The sequence below is a fragment of the Coloeus monedula genome (assembly GCF_965178545.1).
Source record: "Coloeus monedula genome assembly, chromosome: 9".
Lineage (NCBI taxonomy): Eukaryota > Metazoa > Chordata > Aves > Passeriformes > Corvidae > Coloeus > Coloeus monedula.
In genome coordinates this window covers 14,985,067-15,005,296 of record NC_138789.1, presented here as the reverse complement: position 1 = coordinate 15,005,296, position 20,230 = coordinate 14,985,067, and the positions used below count along the sequence as shown (strand labels likewise).

The 20,230-nt window shown below is 39.9% G+C and overlaps 1 protein-coding gene across 1 annotated transcript; it reads right to left on the bottom strand.

Annotated features, from left to right (window-relative positions):
• Positions 1-11,215: 11,215 nt before the first annotated feature.
• On the bottom strand, positions 11,216-20,035 carry DNTTIP2 (deoxynucleotidyltransferase terminal interacting protein 2). Its single transcript, XM_082287665.1, has 7 exons — positions 19,909-20,035; positions 17,436-19,174; positions 15,785-15,920; positions 15,010-15,105; positions 14,484-14,648; positions 13,259-13,368; positions 11,216-11,864 (listed from the first exon to the last, which is right to left on the bottom strand). Exons 1-7 carry the CDS (start codon positions 20,014-20,016, stop codon positions 11,771-11,773), a joined length of 2,448 nt encoding a protein of 815 aa, XP_082143791.1. The 5' UTR covers positions 20,017-20,035; the 3' UTR covers positions 11,216-11,770.
• Between the last annotated feature and the right edge of the window lie 195 nt (positions 20,036-20,230).

The following is a 20,230-nucleotide window of genomic DNA, read 5'->3' as shown; positions in this document are numbered from 1 at the left end:
CATACTGTAACTTCTGCGGGGTGATAAGTTGCATTAACTTCAATGACTGGTTTTATGAGACAAAAATTGGAAGGAAGAATATGGAGCAAAGACTATGCAAGGATTAGCTATAAAAATCACTTGCTAGTTCAATGTGCTTCCACTATGGCTGTTAAAAAATGAAAAAGTTGTACTGATAGATTACAAAAGTGCAGAATCCAAGTTTGGTGTTCTGGTTTTGAACTAAGTGCGAGATTGCAACATGGTGTTCACTTACACAATATCTAAATTACTTCCAAAACAAATTTACTGTCTTTACAGATACAAAGCATATATTTTCCTACATTTGTCAGTCTTGAAGCACTGTTCAAACTAATATTCTATATTAGAGTATACCAGTATAAGATGCAGCTGCTTATTTACATGGTTATTTCAATAAAGATTCCCAAGAGTAAATTTTAATGTACTCAGTGTATGAACTTTGCTGTTTTCACTTTCCTTACATACATCTGTTATCTTCAACACATGGTAAATTAAGTCTTAATACGAATTAACCAGATTTTAACTTGGCCAGTACAAGATGGTAAATCTGGGTTAAATAATGAGCATAATCTATTGCAACAAACAATAAATTTGGCAGATCTACAGTTCTGAAAATAGTGGTCTAACTGCATTACATAATCACATTAATTATACAATTTTATAGATGGAAAATAAGAACAAGAAGATTGGAGTAAAACTCCAGGTAGTGAAGTCAGAGCTGACCTGGCTCTGCTAGAGACTGGTAGACATATTTGACCAAGTCACTTAACCATGAGTCAGTCTACCTACAGCTGGAATTCTGCAATATATTTTGTTTTATAAAACCACTTGATATCATCAAATTGAATTTTAAAAGGTTAGAAATTACTTAGAAAATAATAACTAAAGTATACATTTCAGGTAATTGTTATGCTATTTCTAATGACAGCTTAGGTTTCCAACTGTGCACAAACATCAAATTCCTTCTGGTTTTTTTCCATGCTGCAAGCATTTACGTACTGGCATTTAGGACAGGGCCCCAGCTCCGCTGCTTTCACACAGGAAGAGTGAGATCCTCCCTTATCTTAAGGACATCTCTTCACTGACCCTGCATTGTCACTTCTCTTTAGATTACAATAACCCTTCCTCAGGATGTCTTCTTTCCTATCCAAACCTCTTCTGCTCACTGAAAGGACCTGGGCCCTTGTAACCTTCACCCCTCAGTCCCACAGCTTCACTGTCCATCCTGATATGTCCTTGGTGCCCACGCAGATGCTCAGCAAGGAGCAGAAGTCTAAGGACCAGACAAGCCTTGACAGTCTCTCTGCAGTATCCTGGATCCTGGCACTCAGCAAACATCCCAAAACATCACACCACGGTAGCAGATAAATGTTTCCATTCCCTACAGATGGGAATCTCCAATACCTATCAGCTGTCTTTTACTCTTCTTTTTGATGTTTGGCTGAGGTTCAGCTGGCTCTGATGCCTCCCCCAGTGGTCCTTGCTCATCCTCATCTTTTCCCAGGGCACCACATTTGTTATGTGATTGCACTTCTGCAGGCAGAGGAGGAGCCTTCTCTTCTTTTGCCAAAAGTAACAATGCTCTCCATCTGATTTCTCTTGATCTCTTCTCTTTTCCTGATAGTACAAAGCCTGCTGACCTCCTGCCACAGCTCTCTCCCCTCAGCTCCTTAGCTCCTGTGCATCTCTGATCTACATGCTAGTAGCAATTATATCAGAAAAAAGCCCCGAGGTCTTCTCTTACTATAAGAATAATTTCAGATTTCTACCTGTGTATAAGAGAATTCTCATTTTCACAAGAAGTAACTCTGATGTTTCTGTAACTTGTGAAATTGGAAAACATTTATTTCCCTTTTGGCAGATAGCATGCAGGGATACAAGAGGCCTAAGGCAGCAGTGATGTCCTGTTAGTGACATCTCTTTGTTCAAAGGAGACAGAGAATCCACAGGTAACTCCTTTGAAGTACAGGTGCTTGGTGACCTTCCCTGTCCACTGTGTGTGTGAACCAAGAGCTGCTGAGCATCTTCTCTGCACAACTGTGCCTGTGCAGGGTCTGGTGCTCAGTCACACTTCCTTCACACCTGGAGTAAAAGAATAGGAGTAAAAGAGTGAGAAGGGTGAAAAATGTGCTTGAACAATTAAAAGGCTATGGATACTGATCAAAGAGTTGTCAATTCCATGGAAATATTATGGAGCTAAAATCCTCCAGAATAATGAGCTGGATATCACCCTCACTTTACCTACAAGAAAATGTGAATGGCTTGCATTGCCATGCTTCAGGGCCAAGACACATCCAGGGTTAGAATTTGGGAATTCTGCCATCCGGTCCATAACCTCATATTGCACAATGACCTTAGCTACAAAAATCAATAAATTCTGATCCAGTTCCATTAAGTGAATATCCAAGTAGATAAAGCAAATTTACAATTAGGCCTTTAAAATACAATCCATGTTTACTGGTTTGAAAGTCCACAGAGGGATAAGTCTGCTGAAAATTTCCAGTACAGTAAAATCAACATACATTTGAAACAGATTTAGTAAAAACTTGTTGGGGGAAGGAGAAGAGTGTATTTATAATTCAGGGGTAGATTCTCAGCCTGTGCAATATTATTAATTACAAGAGGGACAAAAGGACACTATTTTAAAATAGAACTGTTTCCGTGATTACATCAGTCAGTATTAGATGGAATACTGAGTCAGTTATATGTATTCATAACTGAGCAATATTTAATCAAGAATGAAAGCTTTTCATCCCTTTAGAACATGCCTGGCAAGATCCTTCCAGGAATGGCACTGACTACACACATCCAACCTTAGGGACACATCTAGTATCCAGTGATGATCCAAGCAGTGATAGGACACTGGGACCCCACAATACCTTTTAGCTGCCAGGAAAAATAGTCCAGATTGTACTAATGCCACACTGTGGGACATTTAAAAAGAGCAGTGAACCCCATGATACTAACATCCCTCATCAAAGAGACAGGAGTCTGCAGCCATTTCTCTTTCAATCCCAATCAGAAAAGATATCATTCAATACAGAGTAAAAGCTATTTTTCCTCTGAAAGAAAGGTAATGTCAACACTTAAGGCCCAGATTTATTAACCAGGGGCATCTTCAGAAGAAAGGCTGGCAAAAATTACCAGTTTTCTCTGTTAACATGAGCATCATGCCAACTCTGTCCATTACAGAAAGTGAAGCACTCGAGGCCAAATAATATTCTTACTAACATTGATATAACCTTGAAAAAACTCCCCTACTTGTTTTTGTTCAGATTCAGAATGACTCAAAAGCAGAAGTTAACCCAGTGTTTTCACATACAAAACATTCCTGCACTGAACCAGATGACTGCACTGCACCACTGCTTAAACACCACACATCGTTCCCAGAGCACATGGACGAGGACAGAAATGTAAACAGTGCAGGAGAAGGTAAGCGGGCTTTAATTGTTTCAGGTTCACTACCTTCTAATTGTACATTCAAATTCTGTTTTTTAACCTGCATACTTGATGATGAGCAAAATTAATATATTAATAATCTCAAAGTATTGTACCTTAGTATGTATGCTAGAGAAACATTCCTACTCCTCTCCATTATTTTGGAAGTCCTGTGCCCAAATCTGTATACTTGCTGTTGGGCTTCTAATGAAAAACATGCTCTGCTGCAGAGGCAGCACAAATCAGTGTCTCAAGATAACTTGGACAATACGACTGTTTCATTCTCACAAAATGAAGAACTAAGTAAGGGAGCTGAGGAAGCAACTGAGTAAGCAGGGAACAGGAGAACTCTGTCACCCAGGAGAGTTTAGTGACCCTTTTCACAGGAGAAGGGAAACTTGATGAAAAGGAGCTGAGTCATCTGTGTAGGTTCTGTTACCTTTTGCCATTCACTTTTGAGAAATGTGAAGTGACAAGCAAAATAGATAATAATAAGGAGTTTCCAGAGGAAGTTTAATCTCAAATTTTTTAAGTTACCTTGCAGGTGACTGGCTTGCATAACACCACATGGAATAAGAACACAACTGCTGTCCATATTTGACAGAAAGGAAAAAGCATCAGACTGCCCACAGTCAACCAGCACAGTAGTTTCACAGCTGGAATAAAAATCCAGATGTTCAGGATTAAATCACTAGGCCACAGATACACCACTTCTCCTGAACTCCACAAGAGGAGCTGAGTTACAGTGTCACCTGCAAAGCTGCAAAGGAACAACTGGACTGTAAATATTCAGTGGCCTAGTGTTAATTTAAATAAATAAAAGCCCCAACGGTTACACCTAGATTTCAAAATGTAAGACAAGAACAAAATTTTGCACTGTCAACTTTGTCTTTGATAATTATTAACTCAAGGATGTAGTCTTTAAGACTGCTTTGGCACTTAGGGTAAACCGATGTGTATTCCCCATAAATCTGAAAATTGAGACAAAAATTTCTTATCACTTTGCTCAGAAAATTATAAATAACATAAAAAGAGACTAGATAAAATTTCATAATACCAAAGAAACTTTTTTTACAAATACCCTAACATGAATAAGAACAAATGCTCACAGAAAAATAAAGTGAATGAAAACATGTATAGGATTTTCTTAGAAAAAATGAAAGAAAAAAAAATAGAAAAGAAAAAGAACAACAACAAAAAAAGAGTGGAACCACGCAAAATGGAAATGGAGAACTGCAGCATAAACAGAAATCCTAACACAAGGAAGTCAAAGATCAAGGGTAGGTGTAGTTAAGAAAATTAATTCTAAATGCATTACAGAGGAATACTTAGCACAGAATACAACCAGCAGGAAAGTAGGCAAAAGGACACTGAAAACAGCTGCATGAGAAACTGAGAAATGAGAAACGTGAGCTTATTACCAAACCTGAAATGCTAATAAAAAGCCTAGGAACACATTTTCAGAAGACATACAATATAGACAGGCTCTCCTTTGGCAGCAGAAATGCACAAAAATTATGCTTCTGAAATACAAAGGCATACAAAATGAGGGAAATGCAGAACTATAATGCACCACTGAAAAGATATTCCTAGCTAACTCTCACTGTGTTAAGCTATAGAACATGAACAAACTTCCAAGCAGAGGAGGCCCACCAAGCAAGCAAATAACTCTGCTAAGCAAAGTCACAGGGAGAAAAAAGCATAAAATTTTTAAAATATTATTTTAAAAATCATTATTTTTAAGAAAAACAAAACAGGGCTTTTTAAGAATAGAATTTTTAAATATAGTGAAAGGCATCACTTTGGATATTTTTGAAGGGTGTTTGACACAGATCTTTGGCATTTCTGAAAAAAAACTAAACCAAACGAACAGATCAAATTAACAACAGGAAACATTGAAATTGTCTTGAAACAGACTTCCATCTCTCTGTAAGTTGGATGTTCTCCACTTTTAGCAGGAGGCACTAGCTGGGACTTCTCCAAATGCCCTGTTGCAGTGCTCTGAGAGATGCTGTATGACTGCTTAGGTTTGGCACTCAAAGTAAATGGCTTTGTAGCACCTGATCTGTCAATAGAACTACACAGAATTAACATTACAATCCCCTGTAAAGATAATTTGGCATAAGTGATCATGTCTCCCCAACTCCTCAAAGGCACCGCCCTTGGGCATTTCTCCTGTCTACCCAAACAAACTCGAGAGGACAGAACATGCATTAGTCCAGCAACGACCATAAACAAGAGAATTGGAAGAGGTTCTTAACAGCTTCCTGCTTGCTGGCAGCCTGGCAAACAAATTCTCCAGTACCCTGATAGTCACATGGCAATTACAGCCTTCACTGAGGAAAAGGCAGAGATGCAGAAGCATCTACCATGTGAAGCATTTATCTTCATGTTAACAAATAGATGGAAAAAAATTAATCAAATTGTAAATTACCAAAAGAAACCCTCCCTGAAAGAGTTCTTTCTAGTATCCTCAGACCTTGTGCATCCCAGCACTTTTTCCTGACAGTTTGAAGAATGCTTTCTCTTGCTGCACTACACAGGTGAATCATTAGAGCAATAGGGTTGTAGTAATCCCCCCTGAAATGTACAGATTTTGTAAGGGTCCTGTTTAGGTAATTTATGCATGACAGCTTTCTTTGACCTCTTGCTTTCAACATGTGCATTAATTACACTTGTTCTTAAAGAAAGGTGATAGTACTCCCAACAAACATCTCTGGCAGCCCTGCAAATATGGAAATTGCCATTTTAATAAATTTTTAAGCTCAAGTCTTACCAAAAGATAATGGATTACCAATGGATATACAGTACATAGCACTACAGTACATTAACAGGAGTTAATGTTGAAACCCATGTTGTAAAAATTCTCTCAAATATCACTTCAATTTCATAAATAACATCTAGATTTTTTTTAATCAATAGAAGACTCCTATATGATGATTATATTTTTGGCCTGCCATTGATACACTTCCTGTCTTGTATCAAGATATTCCTACCTCAGTTTCTCCTCCTGTTAAAAATTAGCAAAAAGGCACCTCGTTGAGCTCAGCAAAATTTCTCTGAGTGCCAGTAACTAAAACCAGCACAACTCTATTCCAAGTAACTTCTGCTCCTTGAAAAAGAACATAAAGTTGAAGAGGAGCTAAAATGAAAGCCAGCTTGCAACAGAAGTGGACTTCAGACAGCCCCAGAAGAGGGGAAGTCCAAAGGACTGATCCGGGTCCAGGCGCCAGCAAAGGTTAATCAGATCCGTCGTTTTTGCCTATGACCACATTTTGCAAGTTCGTGACCCGTGAGCTGCCCTGTTTCTCATGCAGTAGCTCCATCTGCTGTCCAAACGCAAAGGTGGACTTTGCACCGGGACTACATTTACAGAGTAAAAAAGCAAAATTACTTGAATATTTTGAAACATTTCTGGAAAAATTCCAAACGTTTCCCCAGTCAGTCCTCCTGCAGGAATGGAGCCAGCAGATGGCTTATCTACCTTTATAAACCAACTAACCAAAATGAAAACATGAGAGGAAGTAGCAATCATATGAGCATCACCATTCTTCATTCTTACAGTCTCAGAACCAGCCTTGTGACAAAAAACAATGATGCTTCTCTGGTTCTTCACCATCTGCAGCCACTTAGTGCCGTGCTGTCCAAAGGTGCCACACTACCAGATCACACCAACACTCACTGCACCCCACAATAAACGTGCCCAGGTGTCCACAAACTACAAGATGTTTACAGTGATTCTTAGTTACCTAGTAGTGGTTTATTGGAATTGCACAAACAAAAACTTAAGCTTATTATTCAGAAGATCAACTCAGTTCTTAAAAGTAAGATTTCTGTTTCTTTTATACAGTACAGGGCTTTGAGGAGTCAAACTTCCCAGACTTTGCATTCCTTTACCCGGAGCACTATGAGGAGTTCTGTCCATAACAGAACAATCGTGGCAGGACCCAGAGCTTGCAAATTCGACCAGACCTGCTCTGAATCTTGTACTTGGTGTAGCTTAGTGATTCTTGGTTTGTTTACAGTCGGTTAGTGTGGGGGATGTACCTCCAATTTGGTACTCGCTGTAACTACTGAACCCTTCCAGCAACCTCCTTTGCTAGGCAGCAGTGCAGGAGCTATTCAGTCATAAGCCAGCTCAAGAGCTCTGGCTTACTGTCGGCCGCAGGCACACCAGCTGGCTTCCCGGGAATCACAGGACACACGGCCGGAGTGCCTGAGTCACCTCGGTTATTCATTACATGCGGTATCTCAGCCCTGGATGCAATGCCTCGGGCATTGTGTATCCGAGTCAGTTTATTTTACATCTGTATGATTAGCTTCCTGGTTCCTCAGATTTTAGGGTGTGCTTATTTACATGTATTTCTCCACTCTTACGGATACGTGCACTTTTAAATTATGATAAAGTGCAACATGAGATTCTCACAGAGTTTTACTGCTCAGGCCTCGCTGCCCGGAGCCCTCCTCGGAGCCGGTGCCGGCAACCCCGCGCCCCCTCGCCGAGAAGGCCGCAGGCTGCGCTTGCGATATACTGGTGGGAAGGTTAAAGAAAAAATAACCTCAGACTCTTGGTTCTTGGGGTTTCTAATGTGCCTACTCATGATTACAAAAAATAGTATCGCGGACTTGTTTCAGACTATAATTACAGCTTTTATGGAAAAATCTCTTTCTGAATCCACGGGGGAAGGGCGGTGCTACTCAGAATTTACAGACGTTTGGAGGAAGAGTTCCTCCAATACAAGGCAATTGTGGATTATAATTATATTCCCTCAAGCATAAGGATCAATACTGAAAACGCCAGAGTGGGATGACAACAAATATCTCATACTGATCACTGATGAAGTCGGTCTTCCGTAAGAAACGAGGACGCAGCCGTGTGGCGAGCGCTGCACAGGAAGCCGTGGGCCCCACCCGGGCCGTGGGCAGCGCTCGGCAGCACGCAAGGGCTGCCGCGAGACTCGTTTACGTGGCGGCGTGTACGAATAAACCTGTTCGCACTGTTTAAGAAAAACAAAATCGGAAAAAGAGAGGAAAAAAGCCGAACCGTTCGGGGCTAACGCGTGACGGTGCGCGTAGGCTCTATAAGCCGTGTGCGACGATTCCAACAGGTGGCTCCGTGGCGCAATGGATAGCGCATTGGACTTCTAGAGGGTTGAAGGGATTCAAAGGTTCCGGGTTCGAGTCCCGGCGGAGTCGTGTCTTCTCTTTTTCGCTCTATTTTTTCCCCGCCCCCTACGCCTTTTGGGCGGAAATCTCTCCCCCGCGCTCTCCGTCCCTTACCTCACCGCCGCAGGTATCCGGTCCGCCGGCCTGCGCTTCTGCCGTCAGCGAGGCTCTCCGGGCCCGCCTCCCGCCGTGCCTGGCTGACTGGGGAAGGCTAGAAGCGGGCGGCGACAGCGGCACCAGCCGCCATCGCCAAGCACGAGAAGGGCTCTGCTCCGTCTCCTCCCGGGCCCGCCGCCCTCAGGGCTCTGCTCCTCCGGCCCGAGCTCGGCCAGAGCGGTCAGAACCGACAACCAGCCCAGTGGGGCCGCTACGCTTCCAGGACGGAAAGTAATTTCCAGTGTGCGGAAAGTAATTTTACTTGAAAAAGCAAGACTCTCTCTTTCCTGGAGGCACTTCAGTAACAATGGGTCACCGTGATACGCTTCTGGTTACTTTCAAGCAACGAAATAAGCCCTCAAAACGCAGTCAACAGAACACCGGAATTAACACCATCTTTTCTGACTTACACATACCTACAGACAGAAGATGAAGAGCCATTTTAAATACAGCAATCAAATTAGGTGGTAAAACAGAATAGTAGCAGCAATAAACAAACCACTTTGATTTTGCTCAGAATGGAATAAATTAATCTGACCATTATTCCTGAATTATTAAATTTGTGGGGTTTTCTTGATAAATTATTTTTAATCCTGCAGGTGTAACTTTCCAACTGTAATAATGCTTATTTAAAAGCAATAAAAGAAAATCTGAAAATGAAACACAATCAGGCACATTAACCATCACACTCAGTAAAGGCAGAATTAAAAGTTAACACAAATATTTCTGACAGCCATTAAAAGAAAATACTACTTGCAACTGATAGGCAAAACTTCACATAAGTTTTTATGTGTTTTCAGAGAAATCTGATAAGCACAGGCAATCACATGGTGCATCTGGGTTTTACTCTCTCCAGCACCTTACACTTGATGCCAATTTCAAAGCCCCCGTTTGTGCTTTAATGAAAACCGGTGGTTCAGGAAAGGTGCTCAGTCCAGTGCCTCATCTACCAGAGGCTGAGGCATGAGCTCAGGCCAAGGTGACTGGCAAAGCCAGCCAACACAACCTGCAAGTACCACCCTGCAGCCCTGGGAACGCTCCCAGCACATCTCACCCCGTCTGCACAGAACACGGGCACTTGCTGGGCACAGTGTGGGACAAAACTGAAGGGATTAGACAAATCAAAGAAAGGAAAGGATACAGAACGCAAACCAAATCCCTTTCTAGTTAGGCTGCACATGAAGTAACCTCTGCAGCTATTGAGCAGCCTGAGCAACAGGCACATAGTGTTTTGCTTGCTGTGTAACACCACAGCTTGCATTCTCTTTTAAGGTCCTTCAGAGTCACAGCCTGCTTTTCCAAAGTTGCACTTGAACACCCCAGGATGCAACAGAATTACAACTACTCTGGTGCCTTGTTTTCTTCTCAGTGTTCAGTATCAATTTTTTTTTGTATTCCATGTCTCAGCTGGAGAACAAGACACCACAGTTGTTTTTACTGGCTTTTTTATCATTTACAGGGAATTGAGGTATTAGCATAAATGTAGTTGCATTAAATAGCCTGTGCATATTAACCGAGACCTGGAGACAGGCGGTTCTACTTGTACTTGTTTAATACTTCCCAATGAATTTGCTTTACTTTGACACCATTCATCTCCAGGCAGTGAAGACTTTTCAAGGACTCTAGATTCCTGTCTGTTTCTGGTAGTAAAACATTATGGTCAACTTTGGGATGATAAAAAACACCCTAAAGGGATCCAAGAAAAATTTCTTTCAAACTTCAGTTGGTGGTCAATATATATACACCATGATGCTCATTTCAGCACAAATAACTAATCCCTAAAAAACCTACTTCTTCTCAGTAGAAAACTTGATGGTTAAATATTAGTCAAAAACATGGTTAAGCACTTCTTGCTTAAGGCCTGCAACCTTTAAAATTCAGTTTTCTTGTGGTAAGGAAATAAATCAACCACTGGTCCTCTGATAGTGACTTCTACATCCTAATCACCCAATCCACCTAAGACTATGTAGTGCCAGTTTTAATTCTTCTATTATCCATCTTTTCTGCTACAAGGCAGTAACTAAATTACACTAATTGTAACAGCCATAGAATGACCAGGTCATTAAAAACCAACCAAATACCACAGCAGTTTTGAAAATCACAAAAGGTCGTGACCATCAGTAAAGGGGAACTGGGCCGATGACATCTCTGGCTCTATAATGGTAGCAGAGGCCTTCCAGACTCACTCCATTTGTTCACCTTCAGAACTATGCCAGGTCAGCTAACAGACACAATCTGCACACCACACCCTAGATAATGGGTGCCAATGTCAAGTTATTTTCAAAAATATCATTAGACAATAATCAAATGGTAAAAATGAATAAAAGCAACATATGACAGTTAAAATTTTAGATATAAGTACTACTTATTTATATTATTTATTAAGTAATATGTAATTTTAATCTTCTAAATAATAGATATAATATGTACACACATGAATATAAAAGTGTATGTGTAGGCACTGAATTCCAGGACATTCTCTATACTATTATGGTCAATGTTGAAACAAACCCTTCACAACCAAACCATTTTTCAATACCTTCTATTACAGTGTTGGCCAGCAGCACCTCTGACAAGACATGGAGAAATATGTTCTGGCACACAATATGTGCCAAGATGAATTACAAATATAACTTTAAAATGAATTTACTAATTAACTGATGTAAAGTCTGAAGCCTGAGAAGACCACAATCTGTGAAGCTGTATTTTCTACTCAGATTTAACTATATGCTTTCATATAATTATCTTCTAACATAAATATTAATTAAAATAAAAAGTAATTTAAAAAATCTAAATTAATTTAAATTTAGATACCTGATAATTTCCTAAAGTTTCCTACCAAATTCTCACAGCAAGTATTTCCCTAAACCTCAATATGCACATGATCTGCAATCTTAAAAAAACCCAAACAAAACACCACAACCAAAGCATTCTGCAAGAAAGTTTTATAACAAGTAAGTTGTTCCAGCTTGGTATTTTTCTTCAATTCTTAATTGTGAAATTTCTTCTTCTTCCGATTCCTCTTCCCTGCTGCAAAAGCTGCTTTTTCACTCATGATCTCCTGATACTTCTTTTTATTATATCTGAACAAAATAGATAATTTACTTTTAAGCATGGCAAACCAAAGTTCAGGAAAAGATAACATGGACAGTACTCTATGCACATTATTTTCCAAACTGAGTTTTCTCAGTTTTCTGAATGTTTTCTGAATCAGATTCTTTGATTTTATACACTTATGCATAAGTGAAGGGAAATCAACAGTTGGATCAATGATAAATGCAGGTAAATTAGTTTTGGAAGTAAATTCGATTGAATTTTGTCATTAATTTTGATAGGGGGGCCTTCATTGCATATGCAATCATATTTTGGACAGTTTGCTGAAACACTGCTACTGCTCATAAGGGGAAGACTCAGCAATTTTGACAATACCATGAAGAAATTACACCCACTTTTATAGTGCCTTCTTGCCACACTCTCTGTGAGAGAGCTCCCTGCAACTTCATTTCCCACAATAAACCTTACTCTACTCCAGGTTGAAAACTGAGGTGAGGTGAATACTAAACCATGAGCAGGGTATACTTACTGAAAGTGAATTGCTAGCTCTGCTAACACAGACTCTTATGGACCTGCACCAATGAATACAACAGACGCTGGGCAATGAGCACTGCTGAGGTTTTTAAATGCAACACCGAAATCTGACAAGTATCGACACTAATGCTGAAGTGTATGATTAGAGCCCTTAATTAGCTACCACATAAATTAACTGATCAAATTTCAAATACATTAATTTTTAAAACTACTTTCTAATAAATACCTTGTAAATCAGGTCAAACCAGAAAACTACTTAAGAAATAGCTATAGTAACTTGCCTTCCCAACTTTATATAGTTAATTTACAAGTATGACAAAATTAAATCTATAATCCCAAATCATGCACTATTGCAAAGAAAACATGTCATTATGTGAAAAGAGAAATGCAGATTAACATCATGTAATAACCAATACCAAAATGGACCAACTAAATGATCTACTCCAAGAACTGTAGGTTATGCAGACATTAACCCAATCATAATCTTCAAGTAAGTCTTCTAGCACAATTTTGATTCCCATGACAGGTGGCAGACTGACATATTTATAAAAGGAAATAACAGCAACATCCACAGAACTACAGGCTGCTCTTTTCTATCAATTACGCCAAGAAAAAAAAAATCAGTCTTTAAGAGTAGCTGCCAATAGTGATGACCCAAGTTGGGTAACACCCTTTTATGAAGATGAAATACACATTTTCTCAGTCTAGTTAGCCCCTGTTCCTTAGGCCCTCTAAATGGCAGTACTATGGAAGCACTAAAAGATTAAAAATTTTTCTTTGAAGTATAAAAAATCACCATACAAGCTGAACAAAACCAAAAAAGGCTTCAGAGTTAAAAATACTCCTCTTTTACATGGGATATTAGAATTGCAAAACTACTTTTAAATACCTTCTGAACTCTGAATCTGCAAGCAGCTCTTCCACAATTGTTCTCTTCCTCTGTTTCTTAGGGATTCGACTATGGTAAAAGTCTATGGGAGAATCAACTACAGTTCCAACCTAGAAAACAAAAATACAGGAACAGCAAGATGTGAATTATACTGCCATTTTTTTAAAATCCCCAGCAAAAAGTGTAAAGACACCTACAGAGCAGATGAGAATGACAGTTGCTTAATAGAAGTGCAAATACCAAAATAAGTCATGTTTTGTATGCAGAGTCACTTTTGGTGTCCTTGTGTAGTGCAGAGAGGAAGGCCTGAGCTTTAAGACTACAGTTTTCAATGCTGGAGTGCTATATCAACACTTTAACTCATAAATGAAATCCAGCTTTTAACTTTTAAACATAAGGGAAAGGAAACCTTTATGACCACCTTAAACCTTTTCCTGTTTCTCATTCTGGTGGTTTTGCTAGATGACTACACAGCAGCTAATTTAATACAAGGGTTTCATCCTGAAATGCATCACATTTTTTCCAACCAGCGTGTCAGTCAGCTCTCATAAGTCAGGTTAATAGTAAAGATACACAGAGTACATGTTTCATGCAGTGAAAATAAACCTACATGGATCTAATTATGTGGAACTCTTCAGTCTAAGTTTTTCTAGTTTCAAAACATACACCACCCTCCACACTTCAGAATGAAGTGGTAATATTCTGAGAAATGAAAACATTTCCTCAAGCATGCTAACTATTCAAAGATTCCAGAGGCCTATTTCTATCACTTCCATAGTAATTTCTTTATTTATGCAAACCATTTCAAAGCTGAGAGCTAAAAGTAACAAAAATTTCAGCTTATCACAAAGGTAGCCATAAAAACTGTATTAGCTAGTAAGAAAATAAAAGCCAATTACTTTCTACACACTTGTTTAAAAAGGCCAGTATTTCAAAAAAACAGTGAAAATCTAGTCCTCCGAGCATTCAAAATATGGATTCTGTAAGGTATTTGTTCACTACTAGGAGATCAGCCAAAACTAAAAATATCAACAGCACATATACATATGTAACACAGAATTGTATTACAGTTGCAAACTCCAGCCAAGTAATCAAAATACTTTAGTAATTGAGATATGAAATTAAATCAACATAGAAACTACCTACAAAATAGGCATTATTAGGTATTCTTAAACAGCTGTTCAAAACTTCAGCAGTACAATGCCACCTTCTGCAGCTTCCTTACCTGGAAGTACTTGGGCAGACCATCTCTGTCATTCTTCTTATAGAAATGCTTAGGGTCCAATGAAGCTCTCATCTTCAAAACTTTAAGATCATTTTTCAGTTCACTTGTGATTTCTGGGGCTTTCATACCAAACCAGCCATCACCTGCTGTTTTCTCTCGCTCTGCCTAGGATGTAATACCAAGAACAATGAATTTGCATTCAGCAACTAGGATGGGACAGAACAGGGAACTCTTCGCTGCAAAAGATGGATAAAGCATTTAGAATGTAAATATGTACCTTTAAAACACGTATTTTAGGACCACTATTGTAAAGGAGGTTATCAGCACTGCATGAATGACAGATTTGTACTGAGCATATACTAAGCATACCAAAAGGATGGCTTTTCACAGGACAGTTCAAAGAAGACACTAAATTGCAGTTCATCACTCCACTTCCAGTGAGGCCTGGATATGCAAACAGTCCCAGCATGCAGCTTTCTACCACAGCTTGTTTTGTTATTTGAGGCATTAGCAGCTCTTCACTTACCCTGCGCTGTTTCTTCAGCTGGTGAAGCGATTCCCTGTAGGGTGGGACACATTCCTTTCTTTCAAAGTCTGGGGTTATTACACTCTTCTGCAAGAGCTGTTAAGAAATTTTTTTAACATTAGAGAGTCACCTCACTGATACAAATTTTACTGCTTAACTGTATTTACAGAACCTACTGAAAGAATCATGCAAAATCTAAGCATGCATTCTAATGCAATGCACGAGCAGTAGGGATCTTCAAAATAGAACACCAGATAGCAACAGAAAGCAGCTGACTTGCTCTCGAGGAAGTGAGATAGCAAATCCTCTGGAGTAAAGAGGGCTATCATAGATGGGCCGAAGAAAAGAGTCAACAAAAATCACACACTCCCTTTACATCAAAATGTGCTTTTGAAATAAAACTGCTGATTTTATACTAGGGACATTACAGACTTTTATTTACTGAAATTCATTCTGGCTATGGACTAAGTATCTTGTCAGCAGACCTTAAGCTTGTGTATCGTTAGGCAAAACTCCAGGTATAATCAACTTCGGTTTATTTTACAAGGTAATGCTGGAATTTGCACTGGTTTTCAGTTTCTGAAAAGTCAGGTATATTTAAACTTTCACCATTAAAACCAAATGTAAAACCACACTTTGGTCAAAAAGAATGCAAGTTCTTAGTGAGCCATAGCAAGGATACTTCTTTCAAATCAAACAAACTAACCTTCTTAGATTAACTTTGATCTTTGTGTTACTGTACTCACAAATAACTGAATAATTGTAAACACATTACCTGATCCTTCTTCTTCTCCTTCTGTTTTTCAATTACACTTGATCCAGGCTTCTGATTTTTTGCATCAAAACTGATATATAAACCTCCAAGCTTCTTGATATTCAAACCAGGGTCTATGCTACTGGAAAGATGTAAACTAAAGGAGAAATAGTTAATTATTAGAACACTGTAACATGCATGCAGCTAAACCTTCTACTGTCCTCTGAGGAAGATGAACAGAAAAAATATTTTTCTTATTCTTCCCAAATTGGTTCAGTTCTGCAATGATTTTAAGTCTTGTTATCTAGAATACGTAATTTTGAAATGACAGGTGTGGGGGGGTGATTCATGCCATTATATGAAGTAAAACTTTTTAATTAAAAAATACCTGTGGAATCACTTCCACAAATCAGTCATATTAACTCTAATGCTGCACTCTCATTTTAGATATTAAATAATCTTCTGTATAACTGAATTCTTAAATTTGCTTAACCTTGCCAGAAGAACTCATGACCAGCATCCTTCTATACATTGACAAGCTTGCTAGCTAAAGAGAAAAAACCCAAACATATTGGTGGTAAAAATACTGGAACTCTTAATGCGAAGTATAAAGAAACTAGAATTCATTGTAGGAATGTTTAAGTCTTTGTCTGTAAAACCACAGTAGGAACAAAGTTATTAAGCTTGGATAAGAAAGTGGTTGGATGGTTGCATCCAGAGGGTTCTGGTCAATGGCTCAGAGCCCCGATGGTTCTGTGAAATATTTCAAAGTTTGTATGTTCACATTTGTTTCATTACTTCATTCCGGCAGCCAAAGGAATGCATCCACAAACAATGTACAATGGCTGTTTTTGATGACAAGAATGTTTAAAAGCTATGAACTACAATGGAGAAAGATGGTATTATCTGAAGAGGTACAACAGGTATTTACTGTGGCTTGAATGCTTAATACAAGCCCTTTAACAACTTTCTATCAAACTGTGACAGATGTTGTATAATGCTTTCGCACTGAATGCTTGGCTAAGTTTTCTTAGCTAAGACTTCTGGCCTACCTGAAGGTTTCTACTAGCTTAAGACTTATTTAACCAACAGAAATGAGCATTATGCTTTAAACATAAGGGATTTTAGCAGCAGCTGGACTACAAGAACTCAGGAAGTATCACTTCACCTAAATTATTCTGATTCCATACTAAGTTTCACCTGAAGTGTCACCATCCACAGCACAGCAAGAACCAACACATAAAATTATATACAACTATTTAAAAAGTATGATTTAATCAGGCAATGTGTAAGGAATTTACTGGACCTTTTGTTATCTACATTTCAAGTGGGAAAAAAAAAATTAACAAAACTGTGACCTGGATAACCAATTCAGTCAGCCTGACCAGTTTAACCCAGTTTCACATTGTTTTTTAAGCTGAACACATACAAGGCCTCCAGATGCCAAAAAAATTTCCTGTTCCTACTATATACAAAACTGAAAAAAATCCCAAGCCCTCAATTTATGGACCATATTCCTATTTTATAATATGTGCAACACCATTTTCTGCAGCAACATGATAAATGTGTCAAGACTACTCTCTTATTTATACTGCACTTCATGGGCATATTCTAATGTGCATATGCTTAAATGAAATGCAGATTCTTTAGCTATTCCCAGCAAGATACTTACACGTCAACCTTGTTTTTCAACAGATCATCATCTTCATCTTTTTCATCTTCATCTATCAATTCCTCTTCATCCTCTTCCAAATCTGATTCTTTACCTTCTTCACCTCCTTCATGCTTACTTTCAGCATCACTGTCTTGGTCTACATCATCCAGATAATACTTTTGGCTGGAACTCGTGCCAGGCTCAGTATCAATTACAAAAAGACCTTCAACATGCAGCGAACCATTTTTAAAAGATTTTTTGAGGGAACGACTTCTCTCACATGACTTTGTATAACACAGATTCTCATCAACTGTATCTATGTCTGCCACATCGCTATTTTCAGAGTCATCACTGTCACTGTTGCTCAGAAACAATGCAACAGAGTCATTACCACTGCTTGATTTTTCACTGCTGTGGGATACCTCATGTTCTTTTGTTTGGTCTTCACCACTGTCTGCACCAATTTCGAGCATCCTGCTTATACCAATGCTTTCAGTTGTCTGTGCAACAGCCATGTCCTTTGATGGGCTGCTCACTGCACTAGCTTGCTTACTCTTCCTCAATTTATCAGCACATGTGACAGACTGCTGTGCATCTGCTTCAGTATCTGCCCTTTTGCATTCTGCAGTCTCGTTACTTTCATTTGGTGCTACTTGTCCATGGGATTCTAGAAATTGTTTAGGACTCATGCAGTCAGTCAAAGAAACAGCCACACACTCTAATTTCCTCTCCCTCCCAAGTATTTTACTGTTATCTTCTTGTATTTGGCCACATATTGCTTCTGAATGGTCTAGCTCAACAGACTGTGTATTTTTTATTGTTTTCTCCACAGGTGATTTAGTGTCACTTTGTTTTGTTTTTGTAAGATGGGATGTCACATCACTTAAAACCTCTTCTTTTGTGTCTTCACTCCGGGTTGCATTAGCACATTTGGAAGCACATTTACTTTCAGGTGAATTGGGTTCTTTATTACCCTCAATGAGGGTAGAAGCATCTTCGGTGTCACAGACAAGTTCTGCAGTAGGTCTAGAATCAGAAATTATTATGGGCTCAGATTTAATGGTGTCCTCAATTAAATTCTCATCTTCTGAAACAAATCCTTTTTTTTTCTCAGTCTGCTTAGTATTTTCTGCTTGTGATTTCATTTGCATGCTCCTAGTAATTCGTTTGGTAGTGACAGATGGTTCCACATGAGAACTTAGGCAACACGATTCTGCATCAGAAGTATCTTCAGTCTGGGCTTCACGAACTGTGTCTGGCCACAATTTCTTTTTGCTTTGCCTGCTCCTTGTACTTGTGGTAACATTAGGTATGTGGATACCAGAAACAGCAGAGGAACAAGACTCAGCTTCAGAGACATCATCTTCATCCAGAATCCTACTTAACTTACTTACAAAAGCTGTATTGTCATGTCTTTTTTTGTCAGCAGAATCTGGTTGATAAGGAATTACAATTTGTCGCCTTCGTGTTATTCTTACAAACAAGGGTGTCTGGAGACCAGACACAGAAGAGCAGTTTGATTCTGCTTCTGACACATCCCCATCAACTTGTGGTTCAGCAACTGATTGTGCTGACTGAACAGCTGTGTTCTCATTTCTAGAAATCTGCATCTCTGAGCTATCGCTGACATCTGATTTCATTTCTGCACATTCCAACTCTTCAAACTGACATTCCTGAATCACCTCTGGCTTACAAACTGATTTAGTTCTTCTAGTCATCCTCCTAGTCACAGGAGTACTAATTTCCGTGGATCCCACCTAGAAAAGAAGTAAAAAAAAAAGTATGGTATTGACAGATAAAATAACTACATAAAAAGAATGCTATAAAAATCATTAAGAAACCTTTCAAATAAATCTACTTAAACTGACAACATATTACATGTCTCCGTGTAGCCCTGTGTGGGAAAAGTCTTAACAAACCATCCCTTGCATATCTCTCTGCTTTTTTTTTGGTCAAGGCAGGAAAAGAAACACACACATTCTTTAAGAAATATAAACAAGCATCTCCTAATTCTAAAAAGTTCTGTCATTTATCAGGGGAAGCAAATCCAAAAAAAGAGTTCAGAAATATTCAAAGACTTCCTCAACTATGAACCACTAAATACTATCAACTGTCAAAATGTGCCCCAAAATGGTGTCCAAAAATGGGTTTACGAACAAACTGGCCTCTCAGCAACCGCAAAATTAGGTATGATCTGCTAAATACTATTTTAAGTGACAGAGAAATGCCAAAACATCTGTGATGCAAAGGAAAAAAGCCTACCTTTAACTCGCACCGCTAAACGGCCTAACGACTTCCGGCGCCTGCTGCCCTCCCGCGGGGCCGGCTGCGGCACGGGCACGGCGGGCGGGCGCACAGACACCGCCACCGCCGCCCCTCCGGGCTCCGCGGCCGCGCACCGACCCCGCGCTCCGTGCGGAGGCTGCACCGCTCGCCCGCTGCCGCGTGCCCCATGATCCCCCGCCCGCCGCCCGCCCCCGGCTCCGCTCACCTCCGCCGCACTGGCGGGGTCGGCATCGGGATCGCCGGGGCTGCCACCGCCTGCCCGCGCTCCCTGCTGCCGGCGCCGCGCCGCCGCCGCCCGCCTGGTGTTCACCATGTTGCCGCCGCGCCGCTCCCGCCCCTTCCTCCCTGCCTTCCTTCCTTCCTGCTGCCCGCCCTTCCGGGCCCCGCGGCGGGAAGGCGGGTCCGGGGCAGCGGCGGCTGGGGCGGCCTCGCCTGCTCTGCTCGGCCCGGCGCAGCCGAAGCGCGACCGCAGCACACGTGCCACGACGCGGTGGAATCGCGGCGTGCAGACACTTGAAAAAGTTTAA

What these genes read in the sequence shown, in the direction of transcription:
- DNTTIP2 (XM_082287665.1), bottom strand. Translation starts at nt 20,016, where the DNA reads ATGGTGAACACCAGGCGGGCGGCGGCGGCGCGGCGCCGGCAGCAGGGA. An exon ending in ACCCCGCCAGTGCGGCGGAG is followed by an intron (nt 19,175 to 19,908) that starts GTGAGCGGAGCC and finishes CTTCTTTTCTAG; the next exon opens with GTGGGATCCACGGAAATTAG. An exon ending in AGCTGAAGAAACAGCGCAGG is followed by an intron (nt 14,649 to 15,009) that starts GTAAGTGAAGAG and finishes ATTACATCCTAG; the next exon opens with GCAGAGCGAGAGAAAACAGC.